Consider the following 18,940-nt stretch of genomic DNA (forward strand, 5'->3'; position numbering starts at 1 on the left):
CTCTTGAACTGTGCTTGTTGTGGGGTTTGAACTCGGGGCCTTGGCACTAGCTCACAGGTATCCCACCGCTGAGATTATTCTCCTTCTGAGTGTACTCTCCTTTTACAATCACATTTCTTCTCACAGAGGCGATGGTCGCCTTGTACCCTATTATCATCAACTCAATCTCTCTCATCTACTTTATTCAAAGAAAAAAACAATCTCACAATGTAGCCTGGCTAGCCTTGAATTGGGGGACCCTTCTGCCCGGCCTACATTTCAATTAGAAATCTCCAGTATGCAGTGATCTGTGGGAAAGCCTTCTCTCGCAGGGAAACCCTCCTCCTTCAGGGCTCTGTGGCGGTACACGAGCAGTAGTAGCCAAGCAGCAGTTCCATGTTGTCCCTCCATGTTTAAATCCTTTTCTGCCCTCCTGGACTTGCAGGGACTGGCAGGGCCGCACTGAGCACAAGTTCTGTTTCACGGCCCGGCACAACTGGGCAGCGCTTGTCATTATAATAAAGGAAAAGTACTTTATACAGGACAAACAGCAGTTTACAAATGCAGCCCGTGTGGCAGCACTGAATATCTAAGTAAGGAAAGTCATTCATTAGAAACAAACTCGCATGTCTGGCATGTAGCAAATTTGAGGCTACCTGTGTTTAAAGGACCATTTTATTTCCCCATTGTTCTACCACAGATACATTAGTAAAAGCTGCCTTCTCCTCGGGCCTGCATTTCTCTGTCCCTCTTCGTAAGTCACTGCTTGGTGAGTCTATTAATGTCTCGTTCATGTCAATCTGCTAGGAAACAGATTCTAAGCAAACACAAGTCAAGTGTAAGGCACAGAAGAGAGAGGCTCACTGGATTTCTAATCTAGAATTACAAACATACTTTCATGCTTGCTAAATATAGAAAACAAACTGTCCTTCCCAATAAACATTCATTTTAAATTAATGTCATTAATGCCAGCTTCTTCAATGATTTTAAAAATTAAAGCTGAGACCGGACGCGGTGGCTCCCATCTGTCATACCAACTACCGCCGGGGAAGCAAAGGCAGGGAAGATAGGCCAACCGAGACAGGAAGCTCTGCAGCCGCCATGGGGCGGAGCCAGCCAGGCGTGGGGACACACCTCGGGAGCCCCAGCTACCTGGGAGGGGCGGACAGGAGGACTGCGCCCAGGCACCGCTCAGTGGCGGAGCTCAAACTCAACTGCCAAAAATAAAATTAAAAAAAAAAAAATAGAAGTTTGAGCCACGCAGTTACAGCGCGGGATATAAAAAATACAAGTTAACAGATGCCATGGCGGCACGGGCCTGAGATGCTAGCCCCCTGCTGGCTGAGGCTCGGTGCTACGCGTTCGAAGCTCACCCGGGCTACACAGAGACCTTGTCGGTCAGTTAACGGATGACGCGCTTCAGCAGAAAATCCTCTTTTCTAGGTGCATGCCCCCACGGAGCGCGAGGAGGAAGGGAAGCTGGTCTGAGGCGTGGTCCCCACGTCCAGGGAACCGCGGAGAGCCTCCTGCACCAGCATCCAGACGGGCGCCCAGCAAGCAGACGCCCAGGCCCGGAGGAGAGAAATCCTGGAGTCAGTGCCGGGACGGGGTCAAGCGCCCTGTGTCCCCCGAGGAGCGCCCTGAAGAGCAGTGGGAACTTGCCAGCACAAGTGCGTGCCTAGCACAGCAGCTAGAGCCCCTGCACCAGACACACACACACACACACACACACACACACACACACGCGCGCGCGGCAGAGCGGTCAGCCAGACTTCGCTACCCCTGGGATCCAACATGACTCAGGAATCTGAAACACGACCTCAGAACAGATCACAGGAAGTCTCCTTTTCTTTTTGTTGGTGGCGGGGCTTGAACTCCAGGCCTGGCCTCTGTCCCTGAGCGCTTTTGCTCAAGGCTGGCGCTCTACCACGTTGAGCCGCAGCGCCACTTCCAGGTTTCTGGTGGTTCAATGGAGGTGAGAGTCTCACAGACTTTCCTGTCCGGGCTGGCTTTGAACCACGATCCTCAGATCTCAGCCTCCAGAGTAGCCGGGATGACAGGGGTGAGCCACTAGCTCCCAGCACAAAGTATCTTCTTGCTCATGTCTCTGTGCCTCAAGGCTTGAAGGTTTTAGACAGAAAAACCCTTCGGGTAGGGAAGAGGAGGACTGGGACCCCAAGGAGTCAGGTGAGATTAAAAGGAAGGCAAAGGCGCCAGGGTTTTACTCTGCTTTTAAGGTTTACCAGGTGAGACAGGGTCTCTCAACTACCACAGCCCAGGCTTGACCCAAACTCCTGATGCTCCAGCAGCATTCCAACTTCTTTGATTCTAGGCTGACTTAAAGCGTGAGGACAAGCTGGGGATATGGCCTAGTGGCAAGAGTGCTTGCCTCCTATACTTGAAGCCCTGGGTTCGATTCCCCAGCACCACATATACAGAAAATGGCCAGAAGTGGCGCTGCGGCTCAAGTGGCGGAGTGCTAGCCTTGAGCAAGAAGAAGCCAGGGACACTGCTCAGGCTCTGAGTCCAAGGCCCAGGACTGGCAAAAAAAAAAAAAAAAAAAAAAGGTGTGAGGACAAGGAGCTGGCCAGGGGCTGGGGCCTCACTGCATTATCCTAGCTTAGTTCATCTCCAATTAACTACAAAGGAAAAAAAACAAGACCAGAAGTGGAGATGTGGCTCAAGTGGTGGGGGTGCTGCGAGCCTTCAGTGAAAGAGCTCAAGGAAATAGCGCCAGACCCCGATTTCAAGCTCCAGTACACGGTCTCTCTCTCAAACACCACCCCAAACTACCAGAGAATTTTGTTAACAGTTTAGTAATTGATCTATCACCTCCTACTCTAGCTCCAGCTAAGGTCAGTTCATTCGCAGAACAGCTGAAACACACAAGGAGAAAGGCAGTTGAGCCACGTTGGACGTTTTTTTTAAAGAAGTGTTTACAACCAGGCCGCCGGGCACCAGTGGCTCACTCCTGTGTAATCTTAGCTCCTCAGAAGGCTGAGATCTGGGGACTGAGGTTCAAAGCCAGCCAGGGCAGGAAAACCTGAGAGACTCTTAGCTCCAACCGGCAAAGAGCTGGAAGTGCAGGGGTGGCTCAAATGGTAGAGCACCAGCTTTGAGTGAAAAAGCTAAGTGACAGCAACCAAGGCCCTGAGTTCAAACCCCACCCCCTGCTGGCACCAAAAACAAAACAAAAATTGACGTTAAAAGTTAAAGCCTCTCAGAAGTCTACTGCATTGCACAACAGAAGATGCTTTACCCCTTCAGAGGAGACTCAAACACCCCACGAATCCCATGGGGTTGCCCAGATAGAAACCACCAGGAAGAAAGGCCTAATGCCAATGCCACGAAAGAAACCAAAGGAAGACAGCTCTGAAATCCAGAACTAGGGCAAGCAGAGTGCAAGACCCAAAGAAAGCTAGCCACTACTAAAGCATGAACATCACACAGGGAGCAGAACAACAGGAAACCGTGTCTGACCAAGTGTAGCTCCACATCAGATTTCAAAGCTTCAGGCAACACTGCAGGACCCAAGTGAGCGGCCATTAACTCGTGGCGTTAATGAGTTCCCGCAAGCGGGCCAGGGGTTCTCAGCATGCCAGCAGCCAAGTGGGAAGGCCCCAGACCTGAAGAGCCTGCCTCCGGTATCTGACTGGCAGAAAGTGTTCTATTCTTTTAAGAACACTAATTCTGTTTCTCTTTGGATGAGGGTTCCCCTCCCATACATAAGAAAGTGTCATCACATAACACAATCAAGAAGGCAATTCAAAACCAGCTATCTCCTGGCCTGGAACCCCAGCACTTGGGAGGTTGAGGCGGTTAGTATACATCCAAGATGCAATCCTAGGGGCTGGGAACATGGCCTAGTGGCAAGAGCGCTTGCCTCCTACACATGAAGCTCTCAGTTCGATTCCCCAGCACCACATATATGGAAAACGGCCAGAAGTGGCGCTGTGGCTCAAGTGGCAGAGTGCTAGCCTTGAGCAAAAAGAAGCCAGGGACAGTGCTCAGGCCCTGAGTTCAAGGCCCAGGACTGGCAAAAAAAAAAATGCAATCCTAGTGAGTCAGGAGGCTAAGATCCAATTGTGGTTGGAAGACAGATGTGGGCAGAGAGCAAAGAAACTAAATTTTTGTTGTTTTTGTTGGTTGTGAAGCTTGAAGTTGGAGGGGGTTGGGGGGGGTGGCATGGGCACTGTCGCTGGGCCTCTCTGTGCTCAAGGGTAGCCCTCTACTTGAGCCACAGCGCCACTTCCAGCTCTTTCTGAGTAGTGTACTGGTGATGAGGGCCTCATGGACTTTCCTGCCCTGCAAGGTCTGGCTTCAAGTCACGATCCTCAGATTTCGGCCTCCTGAGAAGCTAGGATTATAGGCACCTGGCCAAACACGATTACTTTCAAAAACAAGTTTGAACAATGCCAGCAAGTGACGTTTGCTGGTAGTCTCTATTCCAAGGCTGAAAGAAGTTACGGACTTCTACAAAGGGATGAAGGATGGCAGCCGTTCAGTCACCGCTATCTAAACCTCAAAGTTTTTCATCACCCCAAATGAAGACTATCTCCTCATTCAACAGCAACTCTCCCACCCACCCTGCGCCAGCTCCCAAGCTCTACAGAATACTCTGTCTGGATGAATGTGTCTAGCAAATGTCCTCACATTATGTGGAACTGTACGTTTGTCTTCCTGACTCTAGCTTCTTTCACGCAGCACATTCTCAAAGTCTAGCCAATAAGCAGCATATATGCCAAATTTTAATTCCTTCTTAAGACCAAGTAGGCCTGGGAACGTGGCCTAGTGGTAAAAAGTGCTCACCTCATATACGCAAAGCCCTGGGTTCGATTCCCCAGCACCACATATATAGAAAACAGCCAGAAGTGGCGCTGTGGCTCAAGTGGCAGAGTGCTAGCCTTGAGCAAAAAGAAGCCAGGGACAGTGCTCAGGCCCTGAGTTCAAGACCCAGGGCTGGCAAAAAACAAAACAAGACCCAGTAATGTTCCGTTGGTATGCGTATACCGTTCTTTGCCATCTGCTCATCCAGTGACGAGCATGTGGGCTGTGGACAGCTCTCAGCTACTGAGAAGAACGTGTGGTGAGCATGGATGCACAACTCTATGGAGGCCATGTTCAATGTTTTTTGCTGGGGGGGGGGGGCTTGACTTCACCCTCATGCTCTCGTTTGGCTTTTCTGCTCACAGCTGGCACTCCACCACTGCAGCCATGCCTCCCCTTGAATGCACAGTTATTTCTACTTACTGGCTAACTGGAAGAGTCTCACCGACTTCTCTGCCCAGATTGGCTTTGACGCATGCGCCTCAGATCTCAGCCACCTGAAGAGCTAGGATTACAAGTGGGAGCCACCAGCATCTGGCTTTTGTTTTTAAGGGTGGATGTGGTATGAGAGCTCATAATCACTGAGCCCCACACCTCCCCCCCCCCCCCTACAAGGTCATTATCTACAAACTTAAGTGTGAGTCATGTTTAGATCATAAGATGACCTTTCGAAGTTTTATCAGTGGCAGAGCAGACCCTTTGTGTGCACAAGGCTTTGCGTCAATCCCCAACACCACTTAACTAATCAAGTAATCCGAGTTTTATCTGAAAAGAAGTGGGGGGACGGGGGGAGATAGACTGGGAATATGGCCTAGTGGTAAAGTGCTTGCCTTGCATACTTGAAGCCATGGGTTCGATTCCTCAGCATCGCATATATAGAAAAAGCCGGAAGTGGTGCTGTGGCTCAAGTGCACAGTGCTCAGGCCCTGAGTCCAAGCTGCAGGAGAAAGAACGGACGAAAGAACAGACAAAAAAGAAAGAGAGAGGGAGAGGGAGGGGGAGGAGGAGAGGGAGAGGAAGGGGGAGGGGGACAAAGAGAAAGAGACAGAGACAGAAAAGAAGTATGGGGCACCAGTGGCTCATACCTGTAAGCCTAGCTACTCAGGAGGCTGAGATCTGAGGATGGTGGTTCAAAGCCAGCTGGGGCAGGAAAGTCCATGAGACCCTTATCTCCAGTAAACTACTCAGAAAAAGCCTGAAGTAAAGAAAGTCTCACCTAGGCTTCTGCCAAAAGCACTTCATTTTTGAGGAGTAAAATTGAAAATATCAGGCACTGGACACTTATAATTTTGGTTTAATAAAGCTACACTTTACTAACAGAAAAAGTCTGAAGTGGCGCAGTGGCTCAAGTGGTAGAGTGCTAGCCTTGAGCACAAAGAGGCTCAGGGACAGTGCTCAGGCCCTGAGTCCAAGCCCCAGGACTGGCCAAAAAAAAAAAAGAGAGAGAGAGAGAGACAGACAGACAAGGATCTATACCGCCTAAAGGTTATCAAAAAGAAACATGCCAGTGAACCAATGGATGGGCAACAAGTGAATGAAAAAGCTGGGGAGTATAGCTTAGGGGTACAGAGTTTGTCTCAGCCTCAACAGCACCTTCTTCTGTGTACAGAACTCAGGCATAGTACTTGTTAGCACTTTTTTTTCGTTTCAGTACTAGGACTGAACCCAGGGACACACGCTACCACTGGGCCACATTCCCCAGTCCAGTGACCGTTAGACTTCTTAGGCTAGCTTGCAATCTTTAATTTCAATCCTATGAAATCAGATTCTTTTTTCTTCACTTACTATTCTCTTTAAAAGTTGTTTTCTGGCTGGGAATATGGCTTAGTGGCAAGAGTGCTTGCCTGGTATACATGAAGCCCTAGGTTCGATTCCCCAGCATCACATAGACAGAAAATGGCCAGAGGTGGCGCTGTGGCTCAAGTGGCAGAGTGCTAGCCTTGAGCAAAAAGAAGCCAGGGACAGTGCTCAAGGTCCCGAGTCCAAGGCCCAGGACTGGCCAAAAAAATAAATAAATAAAAATAAAAAGTTGTTTTTCTGTAGACTAGAGGACAAAATGACTATGACCACTAGTCTTGGACATCATGTAGCAACAAATGACTGTATTTATTTAACTGAAGCAAGTCTCTCAGAAGCTCCTTCAGGAAAGATGACTAATAAGATTCAGAAATATTCAATAAAATGCCCAGGGCTATTAGGAAGCTGCAGACTTCTGAAAATTACTTAAGACTCATTACCACCATATCGTTAGAGGCCTGTTTCACTTCTCAATTTTTTTTATTAAAAAAAAAAGGTTTATATTAATCTAAAACACTGAGATCTCAGCATTGAATACTATGATCCTAAACATGCAAAGAAACAAACAGGACTCCTTACAAAAAGTTTTTAATTTTAAAAGAAACATGGTCATTGTAGAGAATCATTTTTTGTTGTTGTTTTCTGTTGATTGTAGGGCTTGAACTCGGGGCCTGGGCGCTTCCCTGAGCTCTTCAGCTCAAGGCTGGCGCTCTACCACTTTGAGCCACAGCACCACTTCCATTTTTCTGGTGGTTAACTGGAGAGAGTTTTCACAGACTTTCCTGCCCAGGTTGGCTCAATCCTCAGATCTCAGCCACCTGAGTAGCTAGGATTACAGGTGTGAGCCACTGGCACCCAGCATTGTAGAGAACCTTAAAAGCCCTGGGATAATTATGTAATAATTTCATAACTGCAGTCATGGTAGTGCATGCTGTTAATAATACCAGGTATTCAAGAGGCAAAAACAGAAGTTCTAGGACAGAAACAAAATAAAGGCAAGAGGGCTGGGCCATAGCTCAAGTGGCAGAGCACTTGCCTAGCAACTACAAGGACCTAAATTCAAACTCCAGTACTGCGGAATTAAGAAAAACAAAAACAAGGATTTCCAGTGGAGGCCCAGTGGCTCACACCTGTAATCCCAGCTACTCAGGAGGCTGAGAGCTGAGGATCATTGTTCAAAGCCAGCCCAAGGAGAAAAGTCTGTGAGACTTTATCTCCAAATAACCACCAAAAAGCTGAGATGGAGGAGTAGATCAAATGGTAAAGAGTTCCCGCTGAACACTTAAGCCGAATATCAGCTAAATCAAACCTTAGTATCAGCAAAACCAGATACATAATCCAAGACTCATGCTCAGGAATTTTAAAGAGTAAAATTCTCACATCCAAATGACATTTTACGGGCTGGGGATATGGCCTAGTGGCAAGAGAGCTTGCCTCGTATACATGAGGCCCTGGGTTCAATTCCCCAGCACCACATAGACAGAAAACGGCCAGAAGTGGCGCTGTGGCTCAAGTGGCAGAGTGCTAGCCTTGAGCCAAAGGAAGCCAGGGACAGTGCTCAGGCCCTGAGTCCAAGGCCCAGGACTGGCCAAAAAAAAAAAAAAAAAACAAATGACATTTTACCTAAATGGCTAATTACAAAATCAGTAACTCTAATAGTGAAAAGAATGAGAATCTGTCACTCTTTCATCTGCTCCTTTCCCCTCTGCAATGCCTCAAAAGTGTTTTTTGTGGGGTTGGGTATATGGCCTGGTGGTAGAGCGCTTGCCTTGCATACATGAAGCCCTGGGTTTGATTCCTCAGCACCACATAGATAGAAAACGGCCAGAAGAGGTGCTGTGGCTCAAGTTAGCAGAGTGCTAGCCTTGAGCAAAAAGAAGCCAGGGACAGTGCTCAGGCCCTGAGTCCAAGCTCCAGAACCGCCCACCCCCCACCCCGCAAAAAAAAAAGAAAAGTTTTTTTGTGTGTGTTGGTCCTGGGCCTTGAACTCAGGGCATGGGTGGCTGTCCCTGAGCTTCACTTGTGCTATTTCTGGCTTTTTCGTTATTTGGAGATGGGGTCTCACAGGCTTTCCTGACCAGACTGACTCTGAACCACAATCCTTAGGGTCTCAGCCTCCTGAGTAGCTCGGATGACAGGCGAGAGGCCCAGCGCCCCGCCTTTTGAAAGGCCTCCATTTAATACCATGAATCATCTGATCTCTGACATCTGGCCACTTCCGGGGAGACGGATGACATTTAGCACAGGACCTGTAAGACTGTGGGAAAAGGGAAGTTCTTGGCCACAAGAAATGGGACAAAACCCCTGCCCTTGGGAAACCTGCCAAAAATCTCCTCTGAAGTCCAATCGCCAGCAGTGTCATTTTTAGCTTTAAAAGATTCCATTAGGGCCTGGGGCATGGCTCACCGATGGAACACTTGCGTAGCACGTCCTATGTTCAATTCCCAGCCCTGCCAAAAAACAAACACACCTCAAAGGATTCCACGATGAAAATGTAAATCCCGTGGAATGAAGAGACCGGTTGTTGAAAGACATTAGTATAAAAACACACGATATCGAGTACCAGCGGCTCCCGCCGGTCACCCTCAATCCTCAGAAGGCTGAGATCTGAGGATCAAGGCTCAAAGTCAGCCCGGGCTAACTCTCAACACTGGTTCAGGGCTGGGAAGGTGGCTTCCTGGTACAGAGCTCGCCTGGCACACATGAAGCCCTGGGTTCCATTCCTCAGCACCACATACACAGAAAAAGCCAGAAATGGCGCTGTGGTTCAAGTGGCAGAGTGCTAATCTTGAGCAAAGGAAGCTCAGGGCCAGTGCTTAGGCCTTGAGTTCAAGTACCAGGACTGGAAAAAAAAAACAAAACTGGTTCAAAATTAATAGAAGTATAAATAATTTAGAAAACTGTTATACTGTCCTACCCCCCTCCCCCCTTCCGTTACTACTAGATATCCATGCAAAACCAAAATGCCTTACAAGGCTATAATTAACTGAATTCAGATACCACTACAGAGTTCTAGTGAAGTCTTTATGTTTAGTGTTATTTATGTATTTATTGGTGCCAGTCCTGGAGCTTGAACTCAGGACCTGGGCTCTGTCCCTGTTTTGTTTTGCTCGAGGCTGGCGGCTTGCCAGTTAAGCTACAGCTCCACACCCAGCTTTTTGGGGTAGTTAAGAGGAGTTCACAGTCTCAAGGTCTTTCCTGACCAGGCTGACTTCAAACCATGATTCTCAGATCTCAGCCCCTGAGTAGCTGGGAGGACGGGCTGGCTTAGAGTGTATTTCAAAGAGGAGGTTCTCTCTTACTTACTTCTAGCACACACAAACTCTAACCCAAGGAGCAGCACACAACTTCCTGGACGTTACACAAACAACAGATGAAATAAGACACACAATCCTCTGTGGTCAGCTTCCTCAATGAGCTCAATACAATTGCCAACTTCAGGTCAAGTTACGAATGCGAGTACAATCCTAGCTACTTAAGAGGCTGAGAGCGGGAGGGTCATGGGTCAAGGTCAGCCAGGGCAGAAAAGTCCAGGAGTCTCTTTATCTCTCATTAACTACCAAAAAGCCAGAAGTGGAGCTGTGTGGTTCAAGTGGTAAAGCACCAACTTTTTGAGTGAAAAAGCTAAAAGGACAGTGCCCAGGCCCTGAGTTCAAGCTCCAATCAGTACTGTAACACACACTCACATGCACATAGAGGAGGGAGGGAGCAGAGGAAGGGGAGTAAGAGGGAGAGAGAGACAAAGAAAAGGAGGGGTGCCTCAAGTGGCCGCGTCGGCTGTGAGTGGAAACTCAAGTCTCAGCACAGGGGCATGGCTTACGTGTCCACACAGACACACACGCATCAATAATACTAACGTTCATACAAGCAGCTATTATGTAAACCCAGTGAGAAGCGGTAAATTCATTGCTTCATGGGAACTAGCACAGCGTCATAGAGGAAATGCTTGGGGGGAGGGGAATGCAGATTAACCCCAAACCTGGGTGGAAATCACTCTAGCCAGGAGACCTTGAGCCACTTCCTTCTCTCCCTTTGAGTTTTCTTGTTGGCAAAATGAGGGGATTTAGTTCCATTCTTGAGAGGATTAACTGGAGGAGAAAAGTCCAAGACAGAGCCTGACTCAAAACAGAAGTTCAGGAAACAGCTATTACTTTGTTATTCATGTAAACCCCTTAAAGGCAAATCCCCACACAGCTCCGGTTACTGAAAACATAAAGGCAGGGGAGGAATAGGGGCTGAGAGACAGTTCAGAGGTAGAGCACTTGCCTAGCATAATAAGTGTGAGGCCCTGGATTTGAACCCCTGGCACGGGGGAAAAGAAAAGCCAAGTTATGAAGGAAGATTTGTATTATCCGACATGTAGAAAGGGTGAATGCGAAGTAATAATAACCTTTAAGCCGCATAGCAAGCCAGGTGCCAGTGGCTCACGCCTGTCATCCTAGCGACTCAGGAGGCTGAGATCTGAGGATCGCAGTTCAGAGTCCATGCGGCTCTTATCTCCAATTAACGAGCAAAAAGAAAGAAGTGGAACTGTGTAGTAAAACTAGGAAAAAGGTTGTAAAAGAAAAGAAAAATAAAGCATACTGCCCTATGTGTTTAAACAATGTCTTGCCAAGCGCCGAGGACTCACACCTGGAATCCTAACTACTGAGGAGGCCGAGGTGTGAGAATCAGGGTGCAAAGCAGCCTGGGCAGGAGAAGTCAGAGCAGTGGCAGTGACACAGCGCTAGCCTTGAGCAACGGGAGCCAGGTTGACCTCAAACGTGGGGGTCCATCCTACCTCAGTTTCCCAAACACTGGGGTTACAGCCTTCTATCACTACACCTGGCAAGCAATGTGCTTACTTGATTGATGCGGCCCTCTGGAAGGCGCTGATGCTACTGGTGTATGAGAGAGAACCATTCTCTGTCCATCCACAACCAGTCTAGGAATGAGCAGCCAGCGAGGGAATGTGCGCAAGACGGTGAGCACAAGACCTCCCAACCCTCGGGCTTTCGGCCCTGGGATCACACAAGTGTAAACCCTGCGGGAAGCCACGGGACAGGCGAGCCGCCCTACAGGGTATCCAGGCAGGTCTTCCACAAGGAGGGACGGAAGCCAAAAGAGCTGGGATGCCAGTGGCTCACATCCATAATCCTAGCGACTCAGGAGGCTGAGGGCTGAGGATCACGGTTCAAAGCCAGCCTAGGTAATGTCCCTGTGAGGCTCTTATCGCCAGTAAACCACTCAAAAATCAGAAATGGTACTGTGGCTCAAAGTGGTACAGCACTGGCCTTGAGCAGAAGAGTTCAACGGTATCACCCAAGCCGTGAGTTCAAGCCCCAAGACCAGCCAAAAGGAAAAAACAAAAAAACAAAAAACAAGGTGGGGTGGGGACTGCTACTCTAGTCCTAATATGTATTTACGTAATCATTACTTCTGCACTTTAGTTTGTAAGGATTCAGCTTTCCATCTAGTTCTGGCAGGAAAAGAAGTAGAGAAGAAGCTAGGTGTCATAGTGCACACTGTATTGCCAGCACTAAGGTGGTGAGAATTTGGGGATACACAGGAGTTCCAAGCCAGCCTGGGCCACAAGTCAAAATCCCATTTAAAAGGGTTGGGAATGTGGCTTAGTGGTACAGTGCTCGCCTAGCATGCATGAAACCTAGGTTCGATTCCTCAGTGCCACGTACACAGAAAAAGCCAGAAGTGGCGCTGTGGCTCATGGTAGAATGCTAGCCTTGAGCAAAAACCCAGAGACAGTGCCCAGGCCCTGAGTTCAAGCCCCAGGACTGGCAAAAAAAAAAAAAAAGTGTAGCTGGGTGCTAAGGGTTCACACCTGTAATCCCAACTGCCCAGGAAGGTGAGACTTAAGGATCAAAGTTGAAAGCAAACCCAGGAAAGATAAAACCCCAAGACTTTTTATTTCCAAATTAGCCAGCAAAAAGCAGGCACTTAAGGTGGGGCTCAAATGGTAAAGCTCTGAACTATAAGTGAAAAAGCCAAGTGAGAAAATAAGGCCCCCGGTTCAAGCCCCAGGTACTAGCACAAAGATGAACGAATGAATGAATGACTTCCAGAGAAAAGCAGCCTGTGGGAGGAGGAAACATGGAAGGAACGTGGGCTCCGAAGGCCGGTGTGCCTGGAGCCGAGACGCAGGGTGCAGAATGCACAAGAGCCCCAGAAGGAAGGGGGGGAGCTGGGGTGTTGCAATGCTGTACAGCACTTGCCCGGCCTGTGCAAGGACCCAGGTTCAGCTTTAGAACTACCAAAGGAAAAAAAAGCAACAAAAACCCACTATAAAGGTGCTTTTCTCTTTTGTTGGTCTGAACTGGGCTGGGGCTCTACCACTTGAGCCCCACTCCAACTTCTGGCTTTTGGGTGGTTAACTGGCGATGAGAGTCTCGTGGACATTCCTAAACCCAGGCTAGCTTTGAACACAATCCTCAGGTCTCATCCTCCAGAGTAGCTGGGATGACTGGCCTCCGGCGCCCAGCTGGAGCCAGCTTTTTGCTGGTTAATTAGCAATTCTCCTGTATTGGGAGCCGGCAGGCTGAGGGGGGTGTGCGCTCTGACTTGCAATCTGATTTGAGCTTCTGGAGCACAGATGGAGCAGATAGGTAACTCCCAACTAGAGGCCGCAGGAAGCTGAGCTAGAGACAGGAAGACTGGGTGGTACACACAGGACCAAGGGACTGGTGTAAAAGGAGGTGTTACTCACGCCAGTAATCCTACCAGAGGGGCTGAGAACAGGTTCCCTGGGAGTCTGAAGTTTGTCAGACCCCCTTCTGCACCCATGGCCGCGAGGGCAGAGCCTCACACCTGCCCACCGCAAGCCACGTGGAAAAGTCGAGCAGAGAGGGCTTCAGTTCTAGGCCAGTGACAGGCAGGCAAGTCCATGCAACGGAGGCACAACTACCACCTCAGCGATGGAAGGTGGCCCCGAGACCCTATCTGAGAAGTAACCAGCAAAAATAAGGCTCCAGCCAGGCCTGTCATCCTAGCCACTCAGGAGGCTGCGATCTGAGGATCACAGTTCAAACCCAGCCCGGGTGGAGGAAGAGTGTGAGGCTCTCTCTGCAATGAACCTGAGCTGACACAGGAGCCAGCTAGTCTTGGGGCCACAAGGGCGGCCAGGTCCAAAGTCCAGGCCCCAGGGGAAGGAGGGGGTGGGGGAGATGGGATTAAAATCGGTGCTGGATTCTCGGCTTCTCCTAAAATCCCGACCACAGATTTGGCTCTTAGGATGCGCCTAACCCGGAGGCCCGGAGGTGGAAGACAAAGGCCCTGCCTTCCCGGAGAGCGCTCCCGCGGCTGCCCGGTGAGGAGGGGAGGCCTGGGGGTGCGGGAGGTCGACGGGGGGGGGCATCGTTACAGCCCCCCCCCAAAGGAAGCCAGGGAGGGGAGGCGCCGTCACCGCCCGGCTTAGGGGTGGCAGCCCCTCCGGACACCCCCTGAAGGCGAATGTGAAGCCGATGCGGGGCGGGATACGCGGCGGAGCGGGACCCGAGCGCAGGACCGTTGGCCCGAGGGGCAGAGTGGGTGGGCAGGGGCGGAGGGGTGGCGGGGACGGAGCCCGCCGCGCTCGGGGCCCCGCCCGGCCCGGCCCCGCCGCCGCCGCCTCCCCCGGCCCGCGGCCCGGACCTCCGGGCGTTGGGAAGGACCGGGAACGCGGACCTCGGCGCCCCGGCAGCCTCCTCCCCCGGGCGGGCGGGCGGGCGGGGCGGGCGGGCGACCGCGGAACAAAGGCCGGCGCGGGCGTCCCCGCGGCGCCGGCCGGCCCGCAGCCCCCCGAGCCCCCGACGGAGCCGCGGCCACTTCCCGGGGTGGGGGGGGAGCGTGAAGGTCACGGGCGGCCGGGACCGGGGGGGCCCCGCCGTGAGCGCCGGGGAGCCGGGGCCGGCGCGCGTGGGGGCGGGGAGCGGGGCCGGACGCGCCGGGCCGCGGAGGGCGGCGGGGGGGGGGGCGGGGCGGACCCGGCGGGGCGCGGCCCGAGTCCCGGGGCGCCCGGGGGACCAGCCGCCGCCCGGGGCCGCGCGCGGACGGGCGGGGCGGGGCCGGCGCCCCGGTAACCTTGGCGCGGGGGTGGGGGGGTGGGGAGGGCGGCGGCCCGGGCGGGGAGGGGACGGCGGGCGCGGAGCCGGCCTAGGCCGCGGACACACCCCCCCCCGCCGCCGCCCGCGCCCGCCGCCCGCGCCCGCTCACCCTGCTCCTCCTCGGGGGTCAGCTCGGGCGCCACGTCCGGCCGGGGCGCGGCCGCCGGCTCCATCCCGCCGCCGCCTCGGCTTCCGCGTCCGCGCCCGGCGCCTCAGCAGCCCGCGCCCGGCGCGCGCATGGCGGGGCCCGGCCGGCGCCCGCGGCGGCTCCCGAGGAGAAGCGCCCGCCGCCCCGCGCCGCCCCGCGCCGCCCCGCGGACGGGGGAGGAGGCGCCGGCCCCGAGGGGCGGGATCGCCGCGGAGGCCGCGGAGGCCGCGGGCCGGGCTCGTCGGGGAGGCGGAGGCCGGGGCCGGGGCTCGGGGCGCCCGCGTCCTCAGCAGCCGCGGCGGCCGGCGGGCAGCGCGGAGGGCGAGGCGGCGGCTCCGGCGCCCCCCTCCCGCTCACGGCCCGCGCCGCGTCCGCCCCGGCGCCCCGCGGCTCCATTGACAAACCCGGCGTCTCATTCACAAACGGGCGGGCGGCGCGCGGGGCCGGGCGGAGCCTGACGCGGGCGGGCGGGGGGCGGGGACGCGGGGGGCGGGGAGGCGGGGAAGACCGGAAGAGGGGGGAGGGGGAGGGAGGGGCGGGGCCGCGGGGACCGCGCAGGCCGGGGGTGGGGCCGGGGGAGAGGGGGGAGGGGAGGGCGGGGGCGGGGCCGCGCAGGCCGGGGGTGGGGCCGGGGGAGAGGGGGAGGGGAGGGCGGGGGGCGGGGCCGCGCAGGCCGGGGGTGGGGCCGGGGGAGAGGGGGAGGGGAGGGCGGGGGCGGGGCCGCGCAGGCCGGGGGTGGGGCCGGGGGAGAGGGGGAGGGGAGGGCGGGGGCGGGGCCGCGCAGGCCGGGGGTGGGGCCGGGGGAGAGGGGGAGGGGAGGGCGGGGGCGGGACCGCGCAGGCCGGGGGTGGGGCCGGGGGGGAGAGGGGGAGGCGGGGGAGGCGGGGGAGGGGCGGGGCCGCGCAGGCCGGGGGAGGCGTGGGAGGGGGGAGGGAGGGAGGGACGGGGGCCGCGCACTCGGGGGTGGGGCCGCGGGAGGCGGGGGAGGGCGGAGGGGGGGATGGGGACGTCCCGCTGGAGGGGACCCCGCCCGCGGCGGGGGGGGGGGGGGGGGGGGGGGGAGGCATGCGGAGGTCCGGAGCCCCGGCTGCCCCTGCGCTCAGGCCCCAGTCCGCACCCTTCCCCACCCCCCCCTCCAGCCCCCCCCCCCTCCCCCCGCACCACGCGTGGCCGCGGGCCCGCACCTGAGCTCCGAGGACCCACGAGGGTCTCCGGACGGACGGGGCGGCCGGGGATGCGGCCGGCCCTGGAAACGGGGTTGGGAGTTTGTGTGCTCGCATTGCGCCTGGCCTGGGGCTCGAACTCAGAGCCCGGGGAGCCCTCCCGGAGCCTTTTCGCCCACGGCCGGTGAACCCGCAGCCCCACGTCCAGCTCTTTGAGGTGCTGAAGCGGAGGGCGGGTCTGCGGCCCCGGCTGGCTTCACGCGGCCACCCGAGCCCTGTCGGTGAGTAAAATCCCAGCGACAGCGCCCGACCCTGAGTTCAAGCCCCACAGCCAGCAAAAAACAAACACAAGTGATCTTCTTAGGAGCAAAGCTGAGAGTCCGAGAAGGCCGGGCAGGGGAGAGCAGTTTCCCCAGATGACCGTTGGGTAGTGTGTGTGTGCCAGTGTGTGTGTGCACAGACTGGTGAGTATTCGTCACACAGGCGTGTGCCAACACACCAATCAAGAGAGACGGCACGCTGGGGCTAGGATGGGGTTCAGATGATTAACAACTAGGCCCTGAGATCAAACCTTGGTATCACACACACGAAGGGGAAGAGCTTGCACCGCTGCCTCTGGAGGCCCTGAGCTGAGGTTTGAGACTCAGAGCCAGCTCAGATAGAAAAGTCCATGAGACTTCAACAAAAAACGGCGCGGAGCCGTGGCTCAAGTGATAAAGCCCTAGGAAGGATGGGAAGGGGCGATACCTTTTTCCTACCATGCCCCTGGCCCAGTCCCACAGCACAGTTCTGCGTGGGTGTGTTTGAATTTTGTATGTGGATATATACTTGTTTTTGGAAGTACTGAGGTTTGAAGTTGGGACCTTGCGTTGGGCTCAGCTCACTTGGCTGGTACTCTACTAGAGTCACACCTCCAGTCCTGTGAACTGCTACTTGGTTTTAGAGATACGAGTCTAGGGAACTTTTCTTCCTCAGCTGGCCTTCAATTGTGATCCTCCTGAATTAGCTAGGAGACCGGCCCCACCAGCACCTAGCTAAAACTTGAATGCTTCAGTAATATATGAGCAAATCACTCTTCTCCCGAAGCTGAAGTAGGAAATGGCAGGACAAGAGTAAAACAAACCACCGGTTGGAGATGGGTCTTAACAGGGCTCAACCCACTGTACTTTCACACGGCTTTTGCCCAGTGATCTTGCGGATACTGGAAGTCAGTGACTTATCCAGTTATGCAACTCACTAATTAGTAGTGAGCTAGAGCTTGAACCCTGGCATACTGTCTATGAGTCCAGGGAAGCGTTTTAACCAAATGAGGGAACAACAGAGAACTTGGAAGTGTTTTCCCACACACAGCTGTGTGCGGGGGGTGTGCAGCTGTGCGAAGGAAACATTCTCCAGAACCATTGCCCATCGCATCTTAATATTACAATGTTTGGAAGTTCCCCGGTAGAGACATGAGTAACAAAATCAAATGCAAGCCAGCACCAGTGTGGCTCCCGCCTGTCATCCCAGCTACGCAGGAGGCTGACACCTGAGGACCGCAGTTCAAAGCCAGCTTGAGTATTAAAGTCTGTGAGGCTCTGGTCTCCAATGAGCCAGCAAAAAGCTGGAAGTGGAGCTGTGTCTCAAGTGGTAGAGCACCAGCATTGAGCAAAAAAAAAAAAAAAAAAAAAAAGCTCAGGGACAGCATCCAGACTCTGAGTTCAAGCCCCAGGACTGGAGGGAGGAAAAATAAGGCAGCTGGCCGGCTGGCTTTGAGAGGAACAGTATCTTAGGAGGACCAGAATAGAAAGAGAGCTGTGTGCCTTGCCAGGCCTCAGTCACCACGACCCAGGATGGTGCTGCGATCGAGGATCAGCCACAGCCTAGAGGTCGCAGAATGGTTTGCAACAGCAACCAGAAAGCTCTAGTTCACGCATCAGAAGGGGTCTTGTCCCCTAAGCTCATCCTTAGTGCTCTCTCCCCCACGACACGTCTGACGCTTTCCAATCCTACTTAGGTTGTGCTATCCTGAACCTACTTGTTTGGGTTTTGGTTTTTGTACCAGTCCTGGGGCTTGAACTCAGGGCCTGGGCACTGTCCCTGAGCTTTTGTGTTCAAGGCTAGTGCTCTGTCACTTGGATCACAGCTCTACTTTTGGCTCTTTTGGTGGAGAGAAGAGTCTCATGGACTTCCTGCCTGAGCTGGGTGTAAACCGGGGTCCTCAGGTCTCAGCCTCCGGAGCAGCTGGGATGACCGGCGGGAGCCACGGGACCAGGGCAGCGTCTGGATGCACCCCACGCACTGGTGGGCTTGTCTTCTCACTAGGTGCGCAGGGCCTCGGCGTGAGGGCTAGGTCTCCTCTGTAACCCACTCTCCGTCTCATGGACGAACCGCGAGGTTCTGCCGGTGGCTCAAGCATTTCTACAAGAATTGAATGAACCCTATTCGTATTTTATCTCTGGCAATGTCTAACCAAAAAAAAAAAAAAAATCATCACACTTGTCTTCTGAGAAGAAGGAACATATTCAAATACCAAGAACTTCAGTTCCTGGTAGGATGCTTCTGAAGCGGGGCTGGCCGACAGCAGCTGGTGAGGCGTCAGCACAATGTGTAGAGTGTAAATTAGGGGGGAAGTGGGCCAAGGCTGGAGAAGGCACTGCTTAAGTGGCCTGTGGGGGGACGGGGGGGAGGGGGGAAGCTGGGGAGAGTCACAGCCGTGACAAGTCTCCAAGAATCAGCCAGGCCGGGTGCTGGGGGCTCATGCCTGTCATCCTAGCTACTCGGGAGGCTGAGATCTGAGGATCGAGGTTCAAAGCCAGCCTGAGACTTTCCATGTCAACCAACAGCAGATAAATGACAAGTACAGAGAGGTGTGGCTCAAATGGCAGAGCACTAGCCTTGAGCACAAAGCTCAGGGACAGCGCCCAGCCCCGAGTTCAAACCACAGGACTGACACACACACACACAGCTTC

General features: G+C 54.0%; 2 protein-coding genes across 2 annotated transcripts in view; both read right to left on the bottom strand.

The window, feature by feature from the left end:
• The window catches only part of Ptpn9 (protein tyrosine phosphatase non-receptor type 9), a 44,385-nt gene extending 29,467 nt beyond the window's left edge, over positions 1–14,918 (bottom strand). Inside the window, exon 1 of the mRNA XM_048369512.1 lies at positions 14,788–14,918. Within this exon, the coding sequence (XP_048225469.1) occupies positions 14,788–14,851 (64 nt within the window). The 5' untranslated portion in view covers positions 14,852–14,918. The remainder of the gene's footprint in view (positions 1–14,787) is intronic.
• Positions 14,919–15,112: 194 nt separating this feature from the next.
• Snupn (snurportin 1) overlaps positions 15,113–18,940 on the bottom strand; it is a 15,983-nt gene continuing 12,155 nt past the window's right edge. The window contains 2 exon segments of the mRNA XM_048369075.1: positions 15,113–15,216; positions 16,011–16,209. Of these exon segments, the coding sequence (XP_048225032.1) occupies positions 15,113–15,216; positions 16,011–16,209 (303 nt within the window).

This window comes from Perognathus longimembris, chromosome 20 (genome assembly GCF_023159225.1).
Source record: "Perognathus longimembris pacificus isolate PPM17 chromosome 20, ASM2315922v1, whole genome shotgun sequence".
Taxonomy (NCBI): domain Eukaryota; kingdom Metazoa; phylum Chordata; class Mammalia; order Rodentia; family Heteromyidae; genus Perognathus; species Perognathus longimembris.